This window comes from Pinus tabuliformis, chromosome 1_1 (genome assembly GCF_031772625.1).
Source record: "Pinus tabuliformis cultivar Carrire ecotype Pingquan chromosome 1_1, CPIR1, whole genome shotgun sequence".
NCBI lineage: Eukaryota > Viridiplantae > Streptophyta > Pinopsida > Pinales > Pinaceae > Pinus > Pinus tabuliformis.
Window position 1 is genome coordinate 784,184,562 of NC_142297.1, and position 23,017 is coordinate 784,207,578.

Genomic DNA, 23,017 nt, shown 5'->3' on the forward strand with positions numbered 1-23,017 from the left:
ATATTCATGATTTTATCAGTCCAGATGTTGATCTTTTTGCCATTTCCTGGGATCCAGTAGGAGTGCGCATTGATTAAAGGAGCAACTTTAACATACAGTTTAAGAAAAGACGAGTTAGGCAAATGAATCACATTGTCTAAACAGCTAGAACGAGGACCTCTGAAATACTTTTTCCAGAGAGCCAATTGGGCCCAGCCAGGCTTGGGCGCAATGATCCTCCAGATAATCTTAGCTGCCATAGCCACATTCTGCTGACAGAGGTTTTTGAAATTCAAACCACCCTCCCATAGTGGCTTGGAGATGGTTTCCCAGCTGATAAGGGGAATCTTGTTTTCATTCTATTTTCCTCCCTTCCAAAAGAACCTCCGCATGAACTCTTCCATTTTTTTAATATGATTGCCGGAGCGAGAAGCCCAGCAAATTGAAATAGAGGGAGGTTGGTGAGCACAAATTTAATTAGGACAGATTTGCCAACAATGTTGAGCCAGGAGTAACCCCAGGCTTGGATCCTAGTCTTGAATTTTTCAAGCTGAGGGAGCCAGTCTTTGCTTGCAGGTCTCTTATGAAAAACAGGAAGGCCCAAGTATTTGAAAGAGGTCCAAGAAGAGGAGGCTGCAAAACCCAAACATCTAGCAATATCGGAGAGCAATCTGGGCGAAGTATTCCAACTGAAGATGTGACATTTGTTTTTATTTACAACGCTGCCTGAGGCCTCACTAAATTCATCCAAAATTGCTTTAAATTTAGAGGCAGAGAAAAGAGAGGCAGTACCCAAAAGCAGAGTGTCATCCGTAAATAAGGGGTGATTTATGTTTTTGACCCCTCTTGCAATACACAGTCCATTAATATCTTGATCTTGCATCTTTTTGTCTAACAGGAAGCTGAGAACAGAGGCTTGGATGATAAATAGCAGAGGGGAAAGAGGACACCCCTGCCTAAGCCCTCTCAAAGCTTTGAAAAAATCAGTGGCTCTTCCATTTACAATAGGAGCAATCCATGGCTCCAAGATGCATGCCCGGATCCATTTAATGAAGTTTGCTCCAAAACCAAACTTGCTCATGACTTTTAAAAGAAAGCTATGATTTACTCGATCAAAGGCATTTGCTAAATCGAGTTTAATCACCATACCTTGTTCTTTTCAAAGAAGACTTGAATGAATTGCCTCTTGAACAAGGGTGAAGTTGTCCATGATCTGCCTTCCTTGGATGAAGCCTCCTTGATTCTCCGGAATTATTTTGGGAAGAATGAGCTTCAGTCTATTTGCAATTACTTTGGTGATTAACTTGTACCCAGTATTGCATAAGGAAATTGGACAGAATCTGTTGAAGTTGTTGGCACCTTTTTCCTTGGGAATGAGGGCTAAGAAAGCGGAGTTTGTGTTGCCTCCTATTTTCTGAGTATTTTGAGACTTTTGAACCATTTTGAGAAGATCCTTTTCAACAATCGGCCAACAAACTTGGAGAAACCTGGCAGAGAAGCCATCCGGCCTAGGGGCCTTATCTGGATCCATATCAAAAAGGGCCTTTTTAACTTCATCTTTAGTGACTTTGGCCTCAAGGATCTCGTTCATACGAGGAGAAATTGCAGAAGGAATAATGTCTAACAGATCTGAGTATTGGTGCGGATCCTTATCTTCACTATACAAGTTTTGAAAGTGAGAAAAGGTTGCTTTCTTAATGTCTTCAAAATCCTTGTGAGTGTCGTTATCCTCCTTAATCTCAGAAATAGTGTTGAAGCATTTCCTGGCCTGGGCTTGTTTGTGGAAAAAAGCAGTGTTCCTGTCCCCTGCTTTGAGCCAGAGGTTTCGAGATTTTAATCTCCAGTATTCTTCTTCAGCTAAGCAAGCCTTATGAAAGCACTGTTGCAGATGAGCCTCTTGATCTAATAGCTCCTCTGTGACTATAGCGTTCTCCATATGAGTTTGATGAGAGGCAAGAGAGGCTTTAATGGCTTTTCTTTCTGTATAAGGGTTGGCCAGGGTTTTGACCCATTGTTTTAGAACTCCTTTTACCCTTCTAAGCTTTTCCTCCCAGATAAAGAAAGGAGATCCTTTGACAGGCTGACTCCAAAAATCTTTGATTGTTTGCATGAAGTCTGGCTCCTTGACCCAGAGGTGACTAAATCTAAAGGGAATAGGACCCAGAGCAAGATGGGCTAGGAGCTCTAGCTTTATGGGCTTATGGTCCGAGATGCTGCTAGCAAGAATGTGCATTCTGGGTTCTAAACCTAGTAACGGGTAGGAGCTTTGAATGAAAAATCTATCTAATCTGGCAGCAATATGAACAGGGCCCACTCTTTTGTTAGACCAAGAGTACTTACCGGAAGAAGGTTTAATATCGAGCAAGTCCCAGTCCTGCATAAGATCCTCCGCCCATTCCCTTGCCGGATCTCGGACTGCGTTGCCTCCCCTTTTTTACGAGTGAAGAGTGAGATTGAGGTCTCCAACAATAATTATATCTTCCAGGATTATCAAGTCTGCTTGGTGCCTTATAGAATCCCAACAATCCTTTTTTCCCCCGACATTGACTGGAGAGTATACATTGAAAGGGAAAAAGATTTCCGTAGTATCCAGATTCTTCATTTTCAGCAGCAGCCAGTGAGTATTACTAGCCTCAAAGGTGACTGCAAATTTGTTGGCGTTCCATAGACTGTCAATCACTCCCGAGGTGCCTCGGGAAGAGATTTCTCTTGCTTCACTTTTAAACAAAAGTTTCTTGCTTGCTTGCAGGAAGACTATGTCTTCCAGCTTAGTCTCCTGGACGAGAAGTATGTCTGGATTTTCTGTTCTTATTAAGCTTCTCATGGCTTCTTCCTTAACTTTACTCCCCATACCTCTATAATTCCAAGAGATGGCCTTCATTATTTATGTTTCTAGTAGGCTCCCTTGGAGCCTTGGGGCTGATTTTTCAACATCCTAGGATTTGAGGCTAGCAGTTTCTCCAGAGTTGGCTGGCTGCCCTGTAGCTTGTCTTTGTAAGTCTTTTGCTCTCTTTTTTCCCTGTTAGTTTTACGGCCTCTTGTAGATCTTCTTACCGAGGTTTGGGACTCTCCTATTTCTCCTTCCTCCTATGACTCTTCTGTTTCCTGCTCTTCTCCCTCATCTTCTAAAGTCATACCTTTGGGATCTTCAACGCTTGTTCCTTTATGGGAGGTTGAGGGAGTACCTTTGCTTGGAGAAACTGGTTTTTGGATCTCGATCTCCTGAGTAGCTTCTGTCTGCTGGCTTAGCGGATCAAATTTGTTTTCTTGCGCCTTTTTGGGTGGGGGGCGTTGAACATTAGCCTGAAGAGAGCCTTTTCCAGAGGGTCCTCCCGGTTTTTTCCCTTTGTGATTGATTTTTGCTCGCTTGACTTGATTCCAACCCTCTTCATTCCCTTTCTTTAGCTCTGCGTTGGACGGACAGTTTCTAGCAAAGTGTCCATGAACATGGCATTTCCTACATTTGAATGGCAGTTGCTCATAATCCAAGATCTGCACATGAGACCAGCTGCCGACTTTGATTTTGATTGCCTCTGGGAGACCCACCTCTAGATCTACTTCTACGCAGATCCTAGCACAGTCGTACTGATCCTTGTTATTTTCCCGATCTATGAATTTCCCGAGAGTGTTGCCAATGTGTTTCAAGGAATCCTAGTTCCAGCAGTGAACTGGCAGATTTGGAAGACGAACCCACACCGGGACAGCCTTGGGAACATCGACAGCCAGATCAAAGTCCGGAGTCCATTTGTTCAAATAGAGGCCCTGAGAGCCCATGAAATACAACCCATTTTGGAAGATCAGATCTTTGTCTTCTTTGGAGGAGAATTCGAAGAGGAAGTACCCTCGCCCAAGAAAGTAAGAGGTAACACTTTGCTTGATCAGAGGAGCCCAGTTCCTGTTGACCCATTGCTCAGTAGTTTTCGGAGAAGGCCAAAGTCCCGTGAATTGGCCAATGAGACCACGATCAGCCAGAGATAAAGCTACTTGAATGGGGGTCTCTGGAGGGAAAGAAATCGTAGGAATTTCATCGAGCTTCTTAACGAATTTTGTTGCTTCGTTTCTTTTTTTCTGAGGCAAACCGGCAAGAAGTTGGTTGAAAGCGTCAAAGGCAGGCGTAGAAGGCGGATCCTTAAGAGGACCCTGCGTCTCCATAGGATCAGGCCTGAGGCCGGCCGTCGCAGGGGTAGCCACATAGCTGAAACCCTAGCGTAGCTCAGAACGCGCAAAGAGGGCCGACAACAAAAACCCTAGCCAGCAATCTTTTTCTGAAACCGTAACCAGTCATATTTCAGTATTGCTGTAGACTCATATCACAATTTTCTCGAAGGCCCGGGCCAAAAATCAATGAGCTGTGCGTCTGTGCCGGGAAGAATGGGTACTCCTTCAATGTAACTAGGACCAATTTGTACAGCCCAAACGCACTCAGTTAGCCACGGCCCACAGCCAAAACGATCGGGTTGTAGCAGGCCACGGTTAGCCAGAGGAAAAGAACGCGCCTCGTAGAGCCTGCAATTCCAAATAGCAAAATAGTATTACTATTAACACAATCCTAATAAGTTAGGAAAACTTTAGATATTAATACTAAATATTAGTGGCAATACAATTAAATATATCTAATATTAATTTTTATTAAATATTGAGAGAATTTTTTGGATAAAATTATGTGGGAGATTTTACAATCCTTATATCGAGGATTTCATTTTTCATTCATTTTACTTCTTATTTATAAGTTTTTATATCCATGTTAAATTTCATAGATTAATCAAATTTATCTCTCTTTAATTAATTCTAGTTTACTCTCCGGGTCCCCTATTCTCTCCTTGATTTTTTTTATTAAATTATTTATAATTTCTTTTTTTTTTACTCATCTTTTTGTTATTTAATTATTTGTATATATTCTTAATCTTGGTTGTCTTCTCTTAACTATCACTTTATCAATTTGATATTATTTCTTAAATACTAATTGGCAAACCTCTCACATTTAAAGCTTCAAAGCGCTTGCTTGTCATTATTCATTTCTCTGATCCTTAACGATGGGTGGTGTCCAACCAAAAAGTTTTTTCAAATTCTTTCAATATAAATAATTGTGAAATTTGCACTCTCATTATTATTAAATATATTTAACATCAATTAATTTTTAATAACAATCCAAAGAGTTTCCACATACAATGAAATAAATATTTACTCATTATCAATTATTTTTTAATTATACTTTTTTTTCATATATATTTAAATTTCAACCTTTTATATGTTTTGGTTATTTAGTTGAAAATTATTTTGAAGTTAATTTGATTTTTGTTCAATTTAATGTGGTTTTATTAAACATGTTGACAAATAAAAAACATAAAATTTTAGTCTAATATAGTAAAGACATTCTAATGTTCTTTATTTAATTTTAACAAATAAAAAACATAAAATTCTACTCTAATATAATAAAGATATTCTAATGTCCTTTATTTAATATATTGATTTTTCAAAAATAAATAAATATATATATATATATGGATCTAACAAATCTTTTTTTAAAGAGGAAAAACAGATTTTCCCACTTGATAAATATGAATAATGAACATAAATTTAAACTAGTAAAAATTTATTTAAATTTATAATTATTCGATTTTAAGATTTAGTTTAAAGATATTTGTAATTTTCCCATATCTACCTAACCGGGAGTATATAGCAGGTTTGCTTGGATAGTTTTATTGGACATGAGGAGGAGACCGGCCTAACCCATAGGTCATGTTCCATACGTACTATAAAAGGCTATCCACCTCTCTATTCTCTTTGTGGTTTTGCTAGATCGTTTGTCCAAAACAAAATTCTAGTTAGGGTAGAGCCTTCTATTGTTGTGCACGGACAAATACTAGTTATAGTACTGGTCCCACACATCCATCCAAAAATATTCATAAATCATCAAAAATATGCACACAAATAGTTTATATTAAATTATATAAGTTATATCATTTAGTCCAAAATGGGCCCACGTATTGATTGGGCCAACAAGTGTCAAATACCAAACCTTAACATCACAGGTTGACAAGACATAATGTCCCAAGTACCTCTAGCTCTGAATTACCAAATAAGTCAAAATGCACTACGAAATATTCCATTGAATTCTATTCAGGAGTACACCTATCCCATCAAACAGTCACCTACTGATTTCCACTCGAGCAACACATCTCATTGCTCAGTAATACCTGCACAAGAATAGGTGAAATGTGTGTCAGCCATATGTACATGTGTGTTTAACCATTCAACCTACTGAAGACAATAAATGACAACATTCAATTCAGGAATTAGTTTATAGGATGCAATAAATGACACCAACCCTTTAAATTCAAGTATTAAACACACCAGCCTTTTCAATTCAGGAATTAAAAACAAAAAAACCCAAGGATCAACCATCAAATATTATCAGCGATTTGATCATGTACAAATCAATCCAGGCCACACATTTGAATTTGGGAGATGGCAATCCATGCTAATCTTCCCTACAAATTAAATTCTATATGAAAAACTATAGAACATAAACTCTTACCCATTTTCATTTCAAACATTCATTCTACTCATGAGTTATTGGAGACATACAACCGAAGTGTTCAGACATTTTTACATTCATTCTATTCAGAAGCTATTAGAATCATACAAACAGAGTGTGTGCACATTGTTACATTCGTTCTATTCATCAGCTGCTAGATACATACAAATAGAGTGTGTGCACACTATTACCATTATGTTCATCAATTGCTAGAGACATACATGTATGTTTTTGTTGAATAATGTTACCATTTTTGTTGAATAATGAATAATGTTATTTTTTTGAGAAACGAGGGTAAATTAAAGCCATTATAGCCAATATCACTTGTTAAATAGATCACAAGATCGAGAAGAATTTCTATATGAATAACATACCCACTGATTTATAAACCAATTTCAATGCCACTATAACCTCAAATCTGACCCCTGCAATTCAATATTAGACTACTATAATAGGAAATAATATTCTTTCAGAGAGAAAATTTTGATGTCAGGTAGATTCACTGTCTGGTTAGAGAAGTATTTATAAATGAATAACGGACCCACTGGTTTAGAAATTCTCTTTTAATTATCAGAATATAGAAATATTACAATATCAAATTAAAGCGAGATAACTACAAGATCGCAAGAGTAGAACTACAAGGAATTAGAGGACTAGCTATTCCAATTAGAGAAGAACTGAAATTGGATAATTTGGATATTTTGGACTTAAAACTGATAGATCACACTTCTGTTCAATTGATTTATGGACCATGTTGAGCTTCTGCATATAAGGGGGCAACATTGAAGGCATATAGTGCACCATTAAGTGTGGAAAACCCAAACTGTAATATTTGTAAGAACATGCTATATTATCTCCATTAAGGTTTGTCAAAGTCCTACATAAACTTAAAGTCAAGGTTTCATAGTGCTATCATGCAAATCTGCATCAGTGGATCTGCCTAATAATTGTAGGCCATCTAGCCTTACCACAACTACGCTTGTTTGTTTGGACTAGTAATTTTCCAGTCTCAAGGGGTCCCCTAGGTGTTGCATGTTGCCAACAAACCCATAAATTTGTAAAGAATCAAAGTTGATTGGCACACAAAAAACTCAGTGTGAGCCGTTCCCCTAAGCAGTGAACATCAAGGATAATTATTTACCTATATTAATGATTGTTGAGATCAAATGCCTCCAACATTATAAAAATGAGTGAAGAATGACAAAATTGAAAAGATGTGTCTGAGGTGAATTTGAAATCAAAATAAGTATCAAGCAAACCAAACATTGCAACACATCTAACAACTATTGAGCCAATAGATTCTAAGAACCGAAGATAAGGCATAATAGAACCAAACCAAATATTATTTGAGGTTGAATTACACCATAGTGGGAGTAACATTGAAGGCATATAGTGCACCATTAGGTGTGAAAAACCCAAAACGTAATAGCTGTGAGAACATGTTATATTATCTTCGTTAAGGTCTGTCAAAGTCCTGCATAAACTTAAAGTGAAGGTTTCAGAGTGCTATCATGCAAATCTGCATCAGTGGACCTACCTAATAATTATAGGCCATCTAGCCTTACCATGACTACACCTCTTTGTTTGGACTGGTAATTTTCCAATCTCAAGGGAGTCCCCTAGGAGTTGTATGCTGCCAACAAACCCATAAATCTATAAAGAATCAAAGTTGATTGGCACACAGAAAACTCAGTGTGACCTGTTGCCCCTAAGCAGTCAATAGTAAGGATAATTTTTTACCTATATTAATGCTCATTGAGATCAGATGCCTCCAACAATATAGCAATGAGTGAAGAATGACAAAATTGAAAAGATATGTGCCTGAGGTGAATCTGAAATCAAAATAAGTATCAATCAAACCAAACATCACAACACATCTAACAACTATTGAGCCAATAAATTCTAAGAACTAGAGATAAGGCATAATAGAACCAAACCAAATATTATTTGAGGTTGAATTACACCACAGTGGGGGCAACATTGAAGGCATATAGAGCACCATTAAGTGTCAAAAACCCAAACTGTAATAGTTTTGATAGTTTAGTTATAATAACTAGCAATTGTCCCAAAAGGTACAAAGAGAGGCCGATAGGATTATTAAATTGGAATTGTTGAATTTTTCTAGCAGAGATGTTGGTTCAAGCCTAAGACTATATCCAGAATATTGAAACCATGATCGAAGACACAAAAGAATGATCAAACAGAACACATGCCAACTTATAAGACAAAACACATCATAGACTCTCTAGCTCATGATGATGAATGCAGATGGAAATCAGTGCAGAAGGCCACCCCATATAGTCATGATCGAAGCCAAGAAGCAGAAAAACCCATTCATAGATACAACAATAACGTGCACGCCAGGAGCTATGACAGTCCAATGATCTGACAGGTTTAAAGCATGGGAAAATCAACCCTCAAGAAGCCACAAATAACTTCGCAATAAAATATAAAATATAAAAGCATGCATGCCGCCTTCTTCATTTAAGAGTCTTCAGCGCTGGAAACAAATCATTACCTATTTTCCAGATAATTCATAGTAAGATTAAAATTGGCTATACCATAGTATGAAGTCAGCCCTGCTGAGACAGATAAATGTACATTGAGAAATCTTACCTCCAAATCCTGGAATAATCGCAAATTGAAGTTCTGGAAACCCAAGTTGCGCTTTTGGGGTTGAAATATGAGCATGACAAGACTGCGTAAATTAAATACATCCATGATAACTCAAAACATGTAAGTTCCCAAAATTCCCCTTCCAAAACATAAAATTACAAGAGATGGACAATCATTGCCACATACCATTGCTAATTCTAATCCACCACCAAGTGCAAGCCCTTGAATAGCAGCTACGGAAGGTTTCTTAGCCTCTATAACAACACCAAAAGGCCAAAAAGGTCAGAGCCAGAAAAAGGTTCCATCCTAAAAACACATAGAATCCTTTTCCAAACTTTCAGGGGTGCCTAAACATCCATCAAAATCTTAATTTTTTTATGTTAACAATATCAATATATCCAGCTACGTATTACAATACAGCAAAACATGTAGAATCTTTTACCAATACATTAATGAGTTCCTACCTATGCTATAAGAATGCTACTTTTAACTGTACCATCAAATCCAACTATACTCTACAATAAGCCTAGGTATCCATATTTTGGCACATTCCTAGAAAAGCTCAAAATGTCAAAGGTATGATAATTTTTCGCTTTATAGTATTCAAATTACATATGGAAAATAACGATCTAGCAAAATGTCTTTTACAAGAATTGGTAATGTTTTTTGAAATGACAAGTCAAAGTAAAAGCAACATTCCTCTATCTTATACATTATTTGTGGATTTGATAATTGCTAACATTCCCGAGATACAGTACCCCCACTTCAGCCATACATATCACCGACAACTTGCAACTTTAGTGAAAACAAAAAAAAAACGACATATATAACAAACGCCTACCTTCAATAGTATTGATCATAAGATCAACAGAAACTCTACCCAAATGTGACAAGTTCCCTGCTAGATACACAGTTACAGAGAATTGAATATGAGCAAACATGGAAACCTTTGAAACAATCTGCAACATAATTTGAATTTTGCATGAAAACTTAGTTTGGCATACCAGTCTGTTGTACTTCCTAGAGAACGTTGATGTCAAAACCACTTGAGAATTTGCCTCCATTACCTAACAATGCCAAAACAGAGACATAGACATGAAATCATCTCGATTTTTGAACATAAGCATTTACATCTCTCTCTATATATATGAATATATATAAAGATTTATAACACCATTGAACATTTAGTACAGTTTCCATCCCTTCTGCAAACTGCATTCATATCACTATCACTATTATAATCAAACAATCCTTCAAAATTAGATTGCAACCGACAACTTCAAAACATGCATACCAGTGACAACAATGGCCTTCACATCATTTCTCCTCATTGCTTTGTCATATTTTTCTTTCAAGCCTGCAAGAACTGTAAATAAAACCAATTGAACGGTTACTACAGATATTAAGTTAAATGATAACACATATGCTAATCCATTACTTACACCAAGATATCAACACACAAATGCATATGTCATTAAGCCTTCTCTTTCAATGAACATAAAATTATGGCGTAGTCAATTACTTACTGGACAGTAATATGATGAATTTGGTAAGGTTGACCTATGATTTGGAATTGATATGTGCAAAGTTCACCGAAAGTTTGTTCTTGAAATTTATTACAACGATGAATGGTTCTATGTTATGATGATCTTGATAATGCTGATCTACAATCTAGAATCTACATTATGAGATTCCCTAATGGAAAGAGCTCTTTCTTGAAATTAATTATCACAATTAAGGGTTCAACCAATTAGTAATATGTATTTGTTCTAGATATCGCTCTAACTTTTACGCTATGCATTCCACATTATGTATTTCTCGTAATCAACTATGCTTTTATTGCAAGACTTGAATATCCTTTCTTTCCATAGGCTTATCAACATATTTCATTACTCATTTTCACAACAAAGAATGTCCAAGATAGTTCTCATTTGTCTAACTATGCTCATAATCTTTAATCTCAAAATCACATCTCTGATTGCGAAGGTGTCATCAGGCTGACCTGATTTTATGTTTGTACTCTCTTTTCTCATTAGCAAGACTTCAGAGTCCCATATTTTTTTTAACACCTCCTTCTAAAGATTCTTTAAAAGCTGATAGTTTGCATTAACTTGCAGCTCAATCTCAGGATTAGATCAAGCAAGCATCCATAAAAATGAAGATGACTCTGACAAGAGTAGACTCCTCGATTACTTTAAGCTTTGCCCACTCTATCCAAAATTTGCCAAAAAAAGTGAGAATTCAGTACAACTTCTACAATGTAATGCTAGTTTGGCCACAAAGCAGCTTCTTCAGAAAAACAAAGAAGCATGAGAAATTTAAAGAATGTCGCCAGACTATTCTAATTCGTCTGAATCAAATTTCCAAGTTCAACTCTCTTCTTTGAGGAAACCAAATCTAACTTTGACCCCGAGTTATATATTCAAAGTCAAGGTCACAGGCGAGTCAAACTGATTCAATAAGTTCAGACTTTCAAGTGATGTTTCAGACTTTGCCATCTCTATCTAAAAGATAGAGAGAACCCAAAAAGACACTCGTTGTGTTTGTTTTTCTAACCTAATTTGATAGCAGCCAACCAACAAACCTGTGTCACCTATCGAGAATCCATAGCATTTCAAGTATGTGTATGTATATAAAATCTAAAATGAGTTGTCTTTAATATTCCCGTTTTATAGCTGTCATAAATACTTGTATTAATCAAAAACACATTTTCTCCCCCGAAGGTATTTTTTCCTTTGTTGAGCTATGGTCTAGAGGTCGAGACAGGGAAGTCACCACAATAACAACCCAGGTTCAAACCGCAGCTGGAATAGAGCCCCACTCGTGTATGAATCGGCGAAGATTTACAGCACCCGCATTAATAGAGGCTTTATGGGATGAAGTTGGGATTTATTGCTCCCAACAGACCATAAAAAAGTGTTGTGTTTACCCCTGCCCAGAAAAAGTGAATTTAGTGTATTTTTTACATTCCCAAATCAATTTACAAGTTTTTCCAGAGTTCGAATTAACTCTTGATATTCGGAACCTGCGTAGACCTAAGAAATCGTCTAAAAGGCCAATCCCTCGGTTGGTTCAGATGCTCTCGTAGGTGTTACGTTGGCCCAGGCCTGATCACTAAGCCACCTCCGTAAGTAGCTTGGTTGCTCCACAATATTTTTTGGATAATTTATACTTGTCTGTGCACTCTAGGGTATGTCTGCCTAAAACTATATATTTCTTGTAAACCTACGCTTATGGTTTAGCCACAGTTTTTTAGAATATAAATTAATGACAAGGTACATATTGTGCAAATTCGGAAGTACCTCAAGCGACTCAAAGATCCTTATAGTCTTACAATACCATCCAAACATCAATGAAATAGGAACATTTGCCAGCCATTCCTAATACTGATCCTACCCATTAAGAGATGTGGTTCAATCAAGGAAATTGCCATGTATTTCGCTCACTTAATTTACCCTTTGCAAACCCTTTTTAAAGGCTGACCGGACTCCTTATGGCTTTGTAATAATTTTTTATAAATGGTTCAAATTAGTAGGCCTTGGAGGCATCGACATAAAGTGCCCACACTTAGGGCAGGGAGTGTGAGACCCATCACTTGGAAGCAGTGTGCTTCTTTTGTGAATCTTGTGCATAATTCATGATATATTAACTATTTTCTGAACAATGCACAATTTTTTTTTTTTAATATGCTATATTCGGGTGTACTCACTGTGCTTGTGCATTTTTGCACATTATAGGGAATCACTTTCATTAAACATATGTTGAATAACAGCCATTGCATATAACGAACACGCTATTCAAACACTATGTATAGCTATTGAATCTGAAAGTTCACACATTCCTTCAGTCCAGGCATCTAGAAGAACTATCTGGGGCCAAGCTCATGTTTGTAATAACAGCTATCTGGGTCCTCCCTCTGTTCAGAAACAGGACCCTGAAAACAGCATCCAGACCATAACACTAATCAGATTCCATCAGTCACACAACTGTGGCCAGATTGCAGACTATCATGGGCAGTTTCTATTTATTTGCAGCCTGACCAACCCATCTAAATACAACAATCTGCAGAAAGAGGAGTAATTCAATTCCCATTTTCCTTTCGTACAAAGTTACAAAGAGGGAAATGGAGTATGATGTGCAAGGGGAAAGAATGTGGGCAATTTCGATATAATTTTAGCCTTACCAACCCATGTAATTTCATGCACTGCAAGGAAGGGCTTTGAATGACCTCGCCTCCTACCTATCCTTAGGTGTGCATAATCAAATTTTTCTCTAAAAATGTGTGCTCATACCATGTTTTGTCTAATAGTATTGTTAGTATGTCAGTTTCTTAAGTAGCACATATGCAGAATTCAGAGTAGAATGACATGGATAGGCCTCCACAATATTTTTTGGATAATTTATACTTGTCTGTGCACTCTAGGGTATGTCTGCCTAAAACTATATATTTCTTGTAAACCTACGCTTATGGTTTAGCCACAGTTTTTTAGAATATAATTTTCAACTGTTTTTGTGCAAAAAAAGAGCAAGTTTAACACAAAGAAACTGTATAGAAGATTATGTGTTAGTAAAAGATGTTAGAACCTGAAAGGTACTGATCAAATCAAAATGACAGGTCTTAAATATAAACCAAAATATGCAGAATCCGGAAAGGTATCTCAAAGTCTTGTTGATTCCATACTTTAATTTCTTTGATTATTTTGTCATTTTATGCTCCCTTTTCTTCAATCTCACGCTGATTGATGATCCTTGATACTGCTTCCCTTAAAGTTTTTGGATTTGGTAAATTAAATTCCTCAACAATATCATAGTCATAATCCAAAATCTCATTGCAAAGTTGGATGATACTTTTAATCCATTCTTGAATTTCTGTAAAATCATATTTTCTTTGGCCTAATGAGGCAAACATAAGTTTTACATTTTTCTTCGGAACCTTTTCAATATTTTCTGGGTTTAACTGTTTTTCCCAATCCAGGATTAAGATGAATCTTTGCTTGATATTCTTGTCTTGTACCATTAGAGACTCAATCATGTCACTTAGATGAACAATATATTGATAATATCTATATATTTTGTCTAGCTGCATATAAAACTTAATCTGATTCTTTTGTAGTAATTAATTAACCTGCAAGGCCTGTTGTTTGAACATAATCATACTTTAACCAACTTCCTGATTTTTTCTTACATGCAACTGAAGAGTTTCAACCTGTTGTTTTAATGCAGAAGAGATTATCTCTATTTTACTTTCATCTTCTCCATTTAAAATTCTGATCTAATCCTCATTATCGTTTCTTATATTTGCAACTTGTTGAGCATATTTACTCTCCATTTCTGCCAATTTATTCTATGATTCATTTTAACAATTTAACCTTTCTGTATTGAAATCCTCCACTAACTATTGCTGAGATATTGAAAAACCTTCTCTGAGAGTGGCATAATGTGTTTGCCACTATTCTTCATTAAATATTCTACTTTTCTCCAATTCAACTTCCAGTTCTTTGATTCTCCGAACTTTCTGATCATAATCAATAGAAAGTCCACTCACTACATTTTGTTGGTAATAAAAATAGGAACCAAGAGCTTGAGTGGATTCTTGAACTTTTTCCTTCGGATCGCCAATAGCCTACCAACTGAACTTTTTCCTGGTCCTTTTCACAACCAATTTGGTTTGAGAATTTTAATAATTAGTGAGAGATGACACTGTGTCAACTTCAAATAATGGTTTGAAAATATATACTATTAGTGGAATACTAGTTGAAAAAGGTGTTACTAAAACATTTGGAGATAAATCTTCAGAGAATACTCTGGAGTTTGGAAAGACTTCCAATCTATTTGATAGTTTTCTGGCACTGTTGGTGTTGAAGTAAGATAAATTTCTTTATTGATACTGTCTGCAGCTTTTTGAACATCCTTAATCTCTTTAACTGATTCTTTTTCTTCTTCCACCTAGGCAGTATCTTGTCTTGATTATATTTCCAACTGATTTGTTTGTTATGGTGAGTCAACATCAATAATTAGTGTCTCCTGTGTCCTTTCCGGATCACGCCAAGACAGTGGATGACTTTAAAGTTTATTTTAATCAATGTTCTGTTTTTCATATTGCGCGAATTTTTGTATATGTGAATAGAATGCTTTTTGATTTTAGAATAACATTAGCGTTGCAAAATTTTAGTTTAAAATAACTCTGATTCGCAACCGTATTTTTCAACTCTACTGAAAAGTGTAGGGTTTTTATCTTATATACCCTTGATATAGAAAGCATTGCCTTCGTTTCGAAATTTGAGCAATTCTTTTGTCGGGTATCATTAGGTATCCTTTTGTAGCAAGATTGCACCGCCTTGGTTGCTCAACGCTGGTTTTTGGACAGTTCTGTTTTCTATTTCTATTTTTGGTCTTTATTCTGTCTTTGTCCCCATCCTCTGTCTAATAACTGTTATAGGATTTCTCAACTGCAATTATGTATCCAATTTTGAGAATAACTGACTGAAATTTAATATTTACCTTTTATCGTAACTCGCAATGAATGATATCGTTCTAAACCACTCAATGTTCCGCAAGCAACACACTGACCGAGAGCAGAGTATGATTTCATCCAATAGACACTTACTGAGTCTTCTTGTTGAAAGAGCTGAATATTTCTATTTCTTTTTAGAAGAAACTTCGAGAAACACACCCTGAGGTCTAGGGATGCACTACATAACACGAACTTGTCGGTACTTATCTATTCTGCTAAAATGGCCCGGGATTTGCTGCCTGCCTCATCACTTTTCGATGTGCTATTCATTTGGCACATACAACAGCAGGGATAGAACCCTGATGTATGGCTTAAAACTTTGTTGACCTCACAACTTACAAGTGAACCAAGTGCCTGCTTGCAAGAGCTGAATAGTTCTATTCTTGCTATTCTGAGGTTTTGTGTCATTACAAGCATGTTGAGATTATTTTTTGATGCATAGGACTGACGTCTTGCAATATCTGTCTGACCAAATGCAAAAACCCTATGTGATTTGTGGACTTTGGACTCTGTGTCCAAGGATGTCCCCTTTACGAAATAAATATAGGCATTATAGACTTACAAAAAGATAAATAGGTACAATGGTTGTTCTAATTCCTTAGAGAACCTTTTAACAATTCCAGAGCCCTGTAATTTACTTGTGGTTTCAGAGTTATTAATGACTTGCTTGTAATTGCCCTTGTTCATCTTTACAAGTCCTAAAACAACCTAGAAGAGCACAATAGGTAAACAAACTACTAACCTGGGCTGGTAGATCTGCCACCTATTCTTTTTCTTGTGGATAACACGAAACATGGGTCATCCGGACCATAACCTAACTTCCTAGAGGATAAGTAAAAACGCGAGACTTTTTTTCTTAGCACAAAAATCTGGGCAATAGCACCTACAAACAGAGACACTTTACAGTTTACATTGCAGCATCCGTGAGTCAATAAGGTCATCAGGATTTTCACCTTTTCATGGATACAGTCTTTCTATAGAAGCCCACTTGGCAAGATTTGAACCTGAGTGAACCTGGTCTTGGATGCGGCTTCCGTACGGAAACCTGACTGCGGAGATTTAAATCTGGGTGATCGTTACAACAAGCGCCCCAACTTGCCGCTAGACCACAGTGGAGCCAGCAAAAACATAATAATTAAATCGGAGCCTTCTCTTTCTTTCTATTAAAGAAAGAGATCATGTCATCGAACATGAAATTAAGGACTGGAATAACCACATAGGAGTTGTTTTGAATATTTATCCTTCCAAATTTTGATGTCTCGAGATTGGCTAAAATTGCATTTGCATAGAAAAGTGTTTTTTCGACGTTTCCCTGTACCAACTTTCATTTACAAACCCGCATTGTATTTTAGACACCTGACATACTACAATTCATTGAAATACTCATTACTCCCGGGACTGCAATTAGTGAAAAAATAAACAAAAGTTGCAAATGGCTGATGCAATTTCATACTTGAGTGACAACCGCCTTTGCCTTCCAATCCGTGCGAAATCGGCTTCACGGTGTCAAACGACGCCCGCTCCGCTGCCATAACACCGATCTCTGCCTTCACCTTAACCTCATAATTCTCGGCGCTGTGAATAAACAGAAATCAGGACAGATGCTACCAAACGGACGGAAAGCAGGAAAAACAGGAAGTTCTAAGGTCATGGAAGCACGGAAACCGCAGAACAGGGTTTCCAAAGCACAAATATGTTGATCGTGCATCGCAGAACAAGGGTTTCAAGCCACGAATGTGTGCACCGCATAACTGGGTTTTCGAGAGTGTTGAGCAATAATGCTACCAAACAGGAAGTTCTCGACGCTATGAATAAACAGAAATCAGGACACATGCTATCAAACGGACGGAAAGCAGGAAAAGCAGGAAGTTCTCGGCGCTGAGAATAAGCTGAGAATAAACAGAAATCACGACAGATGCTCGCCGAATATCGACGCCAGGTGTCAACCTGAGAACGAAAAGGACGACGAAAGTCTGTTTCAAAGGAAGGCCTATCGGCCTAATTAAGATGGAGTAGGAACAAGAACAAGAAGGAAAGAAACCTCTTACTTGTATTTGGCTTAGGTTTTGACTTGCAAGAACAAAAAGAACTGGAACTAATAATTTGAAAGGAAATAACTACAAAGGGGAGAAACACCAGTAAACGAACGCCTCCACCTTAGAATTTTAGAATTTGAAAGGGAATAATTACATAAAGAGACTACAACTAAGAAATCTTACATAAAAAACATGCTAACCCTTACTAGCAATAAAATGAATGGCAATAACAAAATGAGTGTGAAAAACAATGATTTGAGGACATAAAAAGTTAGTTGGGTTGAAGAAATTGTGTTATGTCAAAGCTGTTACAAAAAATAAAAAGGAATATCTCTTCCTGATAACTCATATTTTTACCAACTAGGAACAAAATGAATGACAAGAACAATGATTTGAGGACACAGAAAGCTAGTTGGGTTGAAGAAACTGTGTTATGTCAAATCTATTACAAAAAGAAAAAGGAATAGCTCTTCCCGATAACCCATATTGTTACCAACTAGGAATAAAATGAATGCAAAGAACAATCATTCGAGGACACATAAAAATTGAAGAAATTGTGTTATGTCAAACCTGTTACAAAATTAAAAAGGAATAGCTCTTCCTGACAACTCATAAAAGTCATCTAAGAATCAAATAAAGAAGTTTAAACCCTTCCAATAATGATTTTCAGATCTAAGATGTATTTAGTTACAATATATAGATAAAGCATTGATTGTTGTTGCTCATTGATTGCAAAGGCCAGTGAATTTCCTTGTTTTCTAATACAATTTTTTTAAATCAGAATTTGGTGGTAACTTTGCAGGTTGTTGCAGCCATGCCAAGAGTTTCTATTGCAGATCGTACAAGGAACAAGAGGAGGCGAGGGGCGAGGGGGCCAAACTGCGATCGAGTTCATCATATGAGGATAGGGTGGTGATGTGAATGCTCCCAATGCGCCCAGTGATTTCGTTGAAAAGGACATTGTGTTGGTAGATCATGCTATCCCACCATCAACCACAGAGCCGCCTTCAACCACAGTGCAAGGTGCAAGTTCAACAAATAAAAGCAGTGCCATTAGAGGCTAGACAAAGCAAGCCATGCTAGCTGTAATTGATGATATTGAGTGTAAGGGACATTCAATCTGTGCCTCTGCAAAAAACATGGTATTGTTGCTTCTAACATACATTATTGGATAAATGAGTTGACTAATATGAAGCGTAGAGCGCCTGTTACAATTATGAATGAAGAGGAGGAGGCCGAGGTGGTTGAGTGGTGTAAGGAGATGGCCCAATTGGGACATGGGTTAGAGATTATACAACTTAAATCCACAGTAGCTCAAATCTGTCAGGGGAGGCCAAACCCCTTCAAAGATGGGTTTCCTGGTAAATCATGGTGGAGTGGATTTTAAAAAAGGCATCCAAACCTTGTGCTACGTACAACTGAGGGCCTTGATAGAGACAGGGCTTTAAATCTACGCACTGCAATTATGTCCAAGTTCTATAACACTCTTCTTGCTTCATATGAGAAACACTCATATGCCCCAGACCATATGTGGAAATGTGATGAAACACGCTTACAGGCAGGAAGGAATTGTGGTATGTGGGTAATTGTCAAAAGAGGGAGTAGAAATGTGCCTAAGATTTTGCCTAGGAGTATGGAGTGGATCACTATTCTTTCTTGTGTCAATGCAATTGGTTCTTCAATCCCAGGATTTTATCTATTCAAAGGTAAAACAAAACTAAAAAACTATATACAAAACTGTGAACCAGGTGCATGCATGGCAACACATCCCCATGCATGGATGACAAAGGAACTATTCATGAATTGGCTTTGTCACTTTGTTGCATCTGTAACAGGTGGTGTCTCGCCTAAAAAAAGACACCCACCTATTTTATATGGCCATGGAAGCCACATGGTTGTGCAGACAATAGAGGAGGCCAATAATTTTGGCATTGACCTATTAACATTGTCGGCTCATACCACTCACAAATTGCAACCCCTTGATGCCAGCGTGTTTGTGTTAAAATTGGAAACTAGGGCCAAACTCCATGTGGGTCATCTTATTTATGGTAGCTAATATTTTTCTTGGATTCCTCTCATCGAGAGGTGTAGGATTGATCTAAAGATCATCCGATTCCGACAAGTATTCATGGAGATATGAATTTATTTGTGTTATGGGACAATTCATCAAGGTCGGCCAACAACCAAATTGCCCCCACTTGTGCTAAACATTTTAGTATAAAAAGAGGTGCCTTGAAGGTCATTTGGACACACACTTCTTGTGATCTCTTCCTCTCCACTTGTCTTGGGTTTTGGTGGGAGGAGATATCCTAAGAAGACAATGATGCCCTAAAACGCAATCATGTAAATGATGCCCTAAAATGCGATCATGGAGATGCCCTAAATGCAGGTCTAGAAGAAACCTACATTGTTGATCTATGAGGCCCTAAATCAGTTGTCACAATGTGCCCTAGCAACAGACTTATGACAAGATCTATGGTGCATAAAGAGCTTTGTTTTGGCCGCAGAAGAGAGAAGCCCAGTGAAGGTGAAGGAAGGCATAGTTTATGCCTCCTTCTAGATTGTTTGGAAGCCGAGTTACTACAGGTAGGAGGTTGAGGTCATGATGGGAAATTCTGGGCAGAAATAAAAGAAACCTCACAAGTGAATAGGTCGAGTTTCCTTGGGTAATTACAGGTAGGAAGGGAGGCTTGTTTTGGAGGTTGAGATGTATTAGGCCCTCCAAAACAAGGCCGCATATTCATGTAGCAACAATGAAGGAAAGGGAGCCTTGTTGAGGGTTTCTGAAGTGTTTTTGTAGGCAGCATGATGCCCTAGACAGGGTCGAGCAAGTGTAGTAGGGATCTGCATTGAAGAAGGACAAACCTAGGTGGTTTCCAGAGCAACTTGTGCATGGAATGATGGGTATTCTCTATGGTTAATGAGCTGCAGATTTAAGAGGACTATTATAGCTGGAAGAAGGGTTGAACAAGATTGTTTGGATTCCCCAACCCGTGATCTAATGCTATAATAGTATGCACAAGTTCTAGGTATGTATTTGATATGTCGCTGCCTATGTGTGAGGGTTGGTAGGACTGTCTTGATGGCCTAACCAGTGCATGATGAAGGCTGCCCAATCTGCTGCTGCAAATAGAGAATCCCCTAAACAATGAACTAATGCAAAACATGGTAAGATGTGGCAGCGTTGCTATAAGGTGCAACATGACGTTGAATGCTGCTGCATAATGATGGGCATCTTGATAAAGTGTAGTGTAGCATGTTGTGTGCAACACTTGGTAACAAAGTGCAACACAGTGATAATAAATGCTACAATGATTTGCAACATGATGGGCATAGTGAGGTACAACATGATGCAGCACAGGTAGGTGCAGCAAGAAGATAAGGTACAACAAGAAGATTGGGTGCAACACAGTGAGGTGCAACATGGTGATGGAGTCACCTTGGCTCAGTGTAAGTAGTTTGCTCAAATCAACTTCCTCATATGCCATCTTCCTAGAGAAGATCTCTACTCTTATTTAGATAAGTCAAAAGGTTGACTCTCTCTGTGGAACTATTGAAGAACATGTAAGAAGAATTGATCAAGGGTTTCCCCTCATTGGGGTTTGTCCTTGGCTGGCGCCACATCTTGTGTCCTCTTGTCTTGGCTTGTTTTCTGTGATTTATGTTTATGTTCTATCTGTAATTTATTATTATGTTGTTGTGATTGCTAATCTGGGAAAGATATTGAGCTAATTGGAAAAATTGAAATAAATTTCTCTAAGCATAGAACATACCAAAACTTAACATGGTATCGAAGCTGAGGTGAAGACAAACCCCAAGCAAGAGCGAAAGAGAGATTATCGAAGACAGTTGGAAAGGACAAAAGACTCAATGGGTTCCTCATCCCTCTTCAAATTCACCAAGGGTGAAGTCGAAGCAAAATAGATTATCCAAATGGCACAACAGAAACATCTAGTGGCCTACTTACAGGTCACTTCAATGAGAACTCTGGATCTAAGGATGGAAGGAAAGGCAGATGCTTTGCTTGCATAAAGTCTGGCCATTATGCGAAGTAGTGTCTGAATAGAAGGGACATATCACTTGATTAGAGATTATATCACGACCATTGCTTTATCAACGGGAAAAGTATGAAGGAAAGCTTGGGGTCAATTTGAGAACACACACAGCGAGAGCAACACTTAAGCTAGATCGAAATTTTGGGGCGTGGTTTGCTGAGAATTTCGGAGTAAGCTTCTAATGCAGAGAAGGGCAATTCGACAGTGAAACTTTCATCCAAGGCCAAGAATACATAGCAGAGAGGCAGTGTAGCACCATGGAGAGACAACGCAACTCCAGGAGGGTGACGTGGAAGCTAGAGGGGCTGACGCAGTCACGCAGAGGCAACATTGGGGTTTCTGTGACGCAGATCGAGCATCAATTCAGTAGATTGATTTCTGAGTCAGGAAGGCTCACTGGGAGGGTGACACAGCTCCTAGAGGAGGTGATGCAGTTCCAGCATAGAGCTCGGAGCAGCCATCACTGCACAGCACTAGGGATAGCATAGTCATCTGTGGGGTTTGTTCATCCAGTTGCTGGATCTGCCAAAATATCTGTCTCCGGATAGAGGTACTTTTGTCGGTTTATTCTTTGTTGGGTGAGCCGAATTTGTCACCCTAGTTGTATTCAAAAATCTGCTTAATAATAAAACCCTCATATCTTTTGCACTGGTTTTATCACATTGGGTTTTTTGAGGGACGTTTAGTCCAAAAATAAGTGTGTCCCTTGTGTGGTTGTCTCATTTATTTTTCAGTACTCGATCTGTATATTGGTGTAGGTTGTAGTGTATCTGCATTAATATTTTTTGAATAATTCTAAAAATAACTTGTTAAAATGAAGAACACAGGTAGGTAATGTAAATCAGTTTGTTGCTATAGGATTTCTGATTTGTTAGATTTAGAAATTTTCACATGGAACACATCTTCGTACCAAGAGTTTCTGCATGCAGTGGGTGGTGCTCGCTCTACATCATATATTTTGGTTTCTTTCTTCCAACCAATGAGCTCTTCTTCTTCCTCCTGTGCATGGACTGCCTTAGTTGCGAGTCTGTAGAGACCATGACCCTTGACGGTGTGAACTGGCTTGATGTCTAGATCATAGTCTTGCAGCCTATCATCCAATTCGCACGTCGTTCACCTAGCTCTTGTTGTACTAGCAGTGAGCAGAGTGCTGGGTGAGGCACGTAGACTATGCAATGGTTGTTCAGCAAGTAGGGTCTGAAGTGTTTCACCGCCTTGTATACTTTGTATGCTTGTTTGTCAACGACAAGGTATTTGAGTTCGGGTCCCTGCATGCTTG

General features: G+C 37.9%; 1 protein-coding gene across 3 annotated transcripts; it reads right to left on the minus strand.

The window, feature by feature from the left end:
* Positions 1-8,693: 8,693 nt before the first annotated feature.
* Positions 8,694-17,272, minus strand: LOC149216330 (peroxisomal fatty acid beta-oxidation multifunctional protein-like). Of its 3 annotated transcripts, none has more exons than XM_089391178.1 (6): positions 17,101-17,272; positions 10,428-10,490; positions 10,138-10,200; positions 9,975-10,031; positions 9,320-9,387; positions 8,694-9,215 (listed from the first exon to the last, which is right to left on the minus strand). In XM_089391178.1, exons 4-6 carry the CDS (start codon positions 9,991-9,993, stop codon positions 9,063-9,065), a joined length of 240 nt encoding a protein of 79 aa, XP_089247304.1. In that variant the 5' UTR covers positions 9,994-10,031; positions 10,138-10,200; positions 10,428-10,490; positions 17,101-17,272; the 3' UTR covers positions 8,694-9,062. The 3 variants fall into 2 exon arrangements, with proteins under 3 accessions (XP_089247304.1, XP_089247306.1, XP_089247305.1); XM_089391179.1 differs by having other exon boundaries at positions 10,428-10,499.
* Between the last annotated feature and the right edge of the window lie 5,745 nt (positions 17,273-23,017).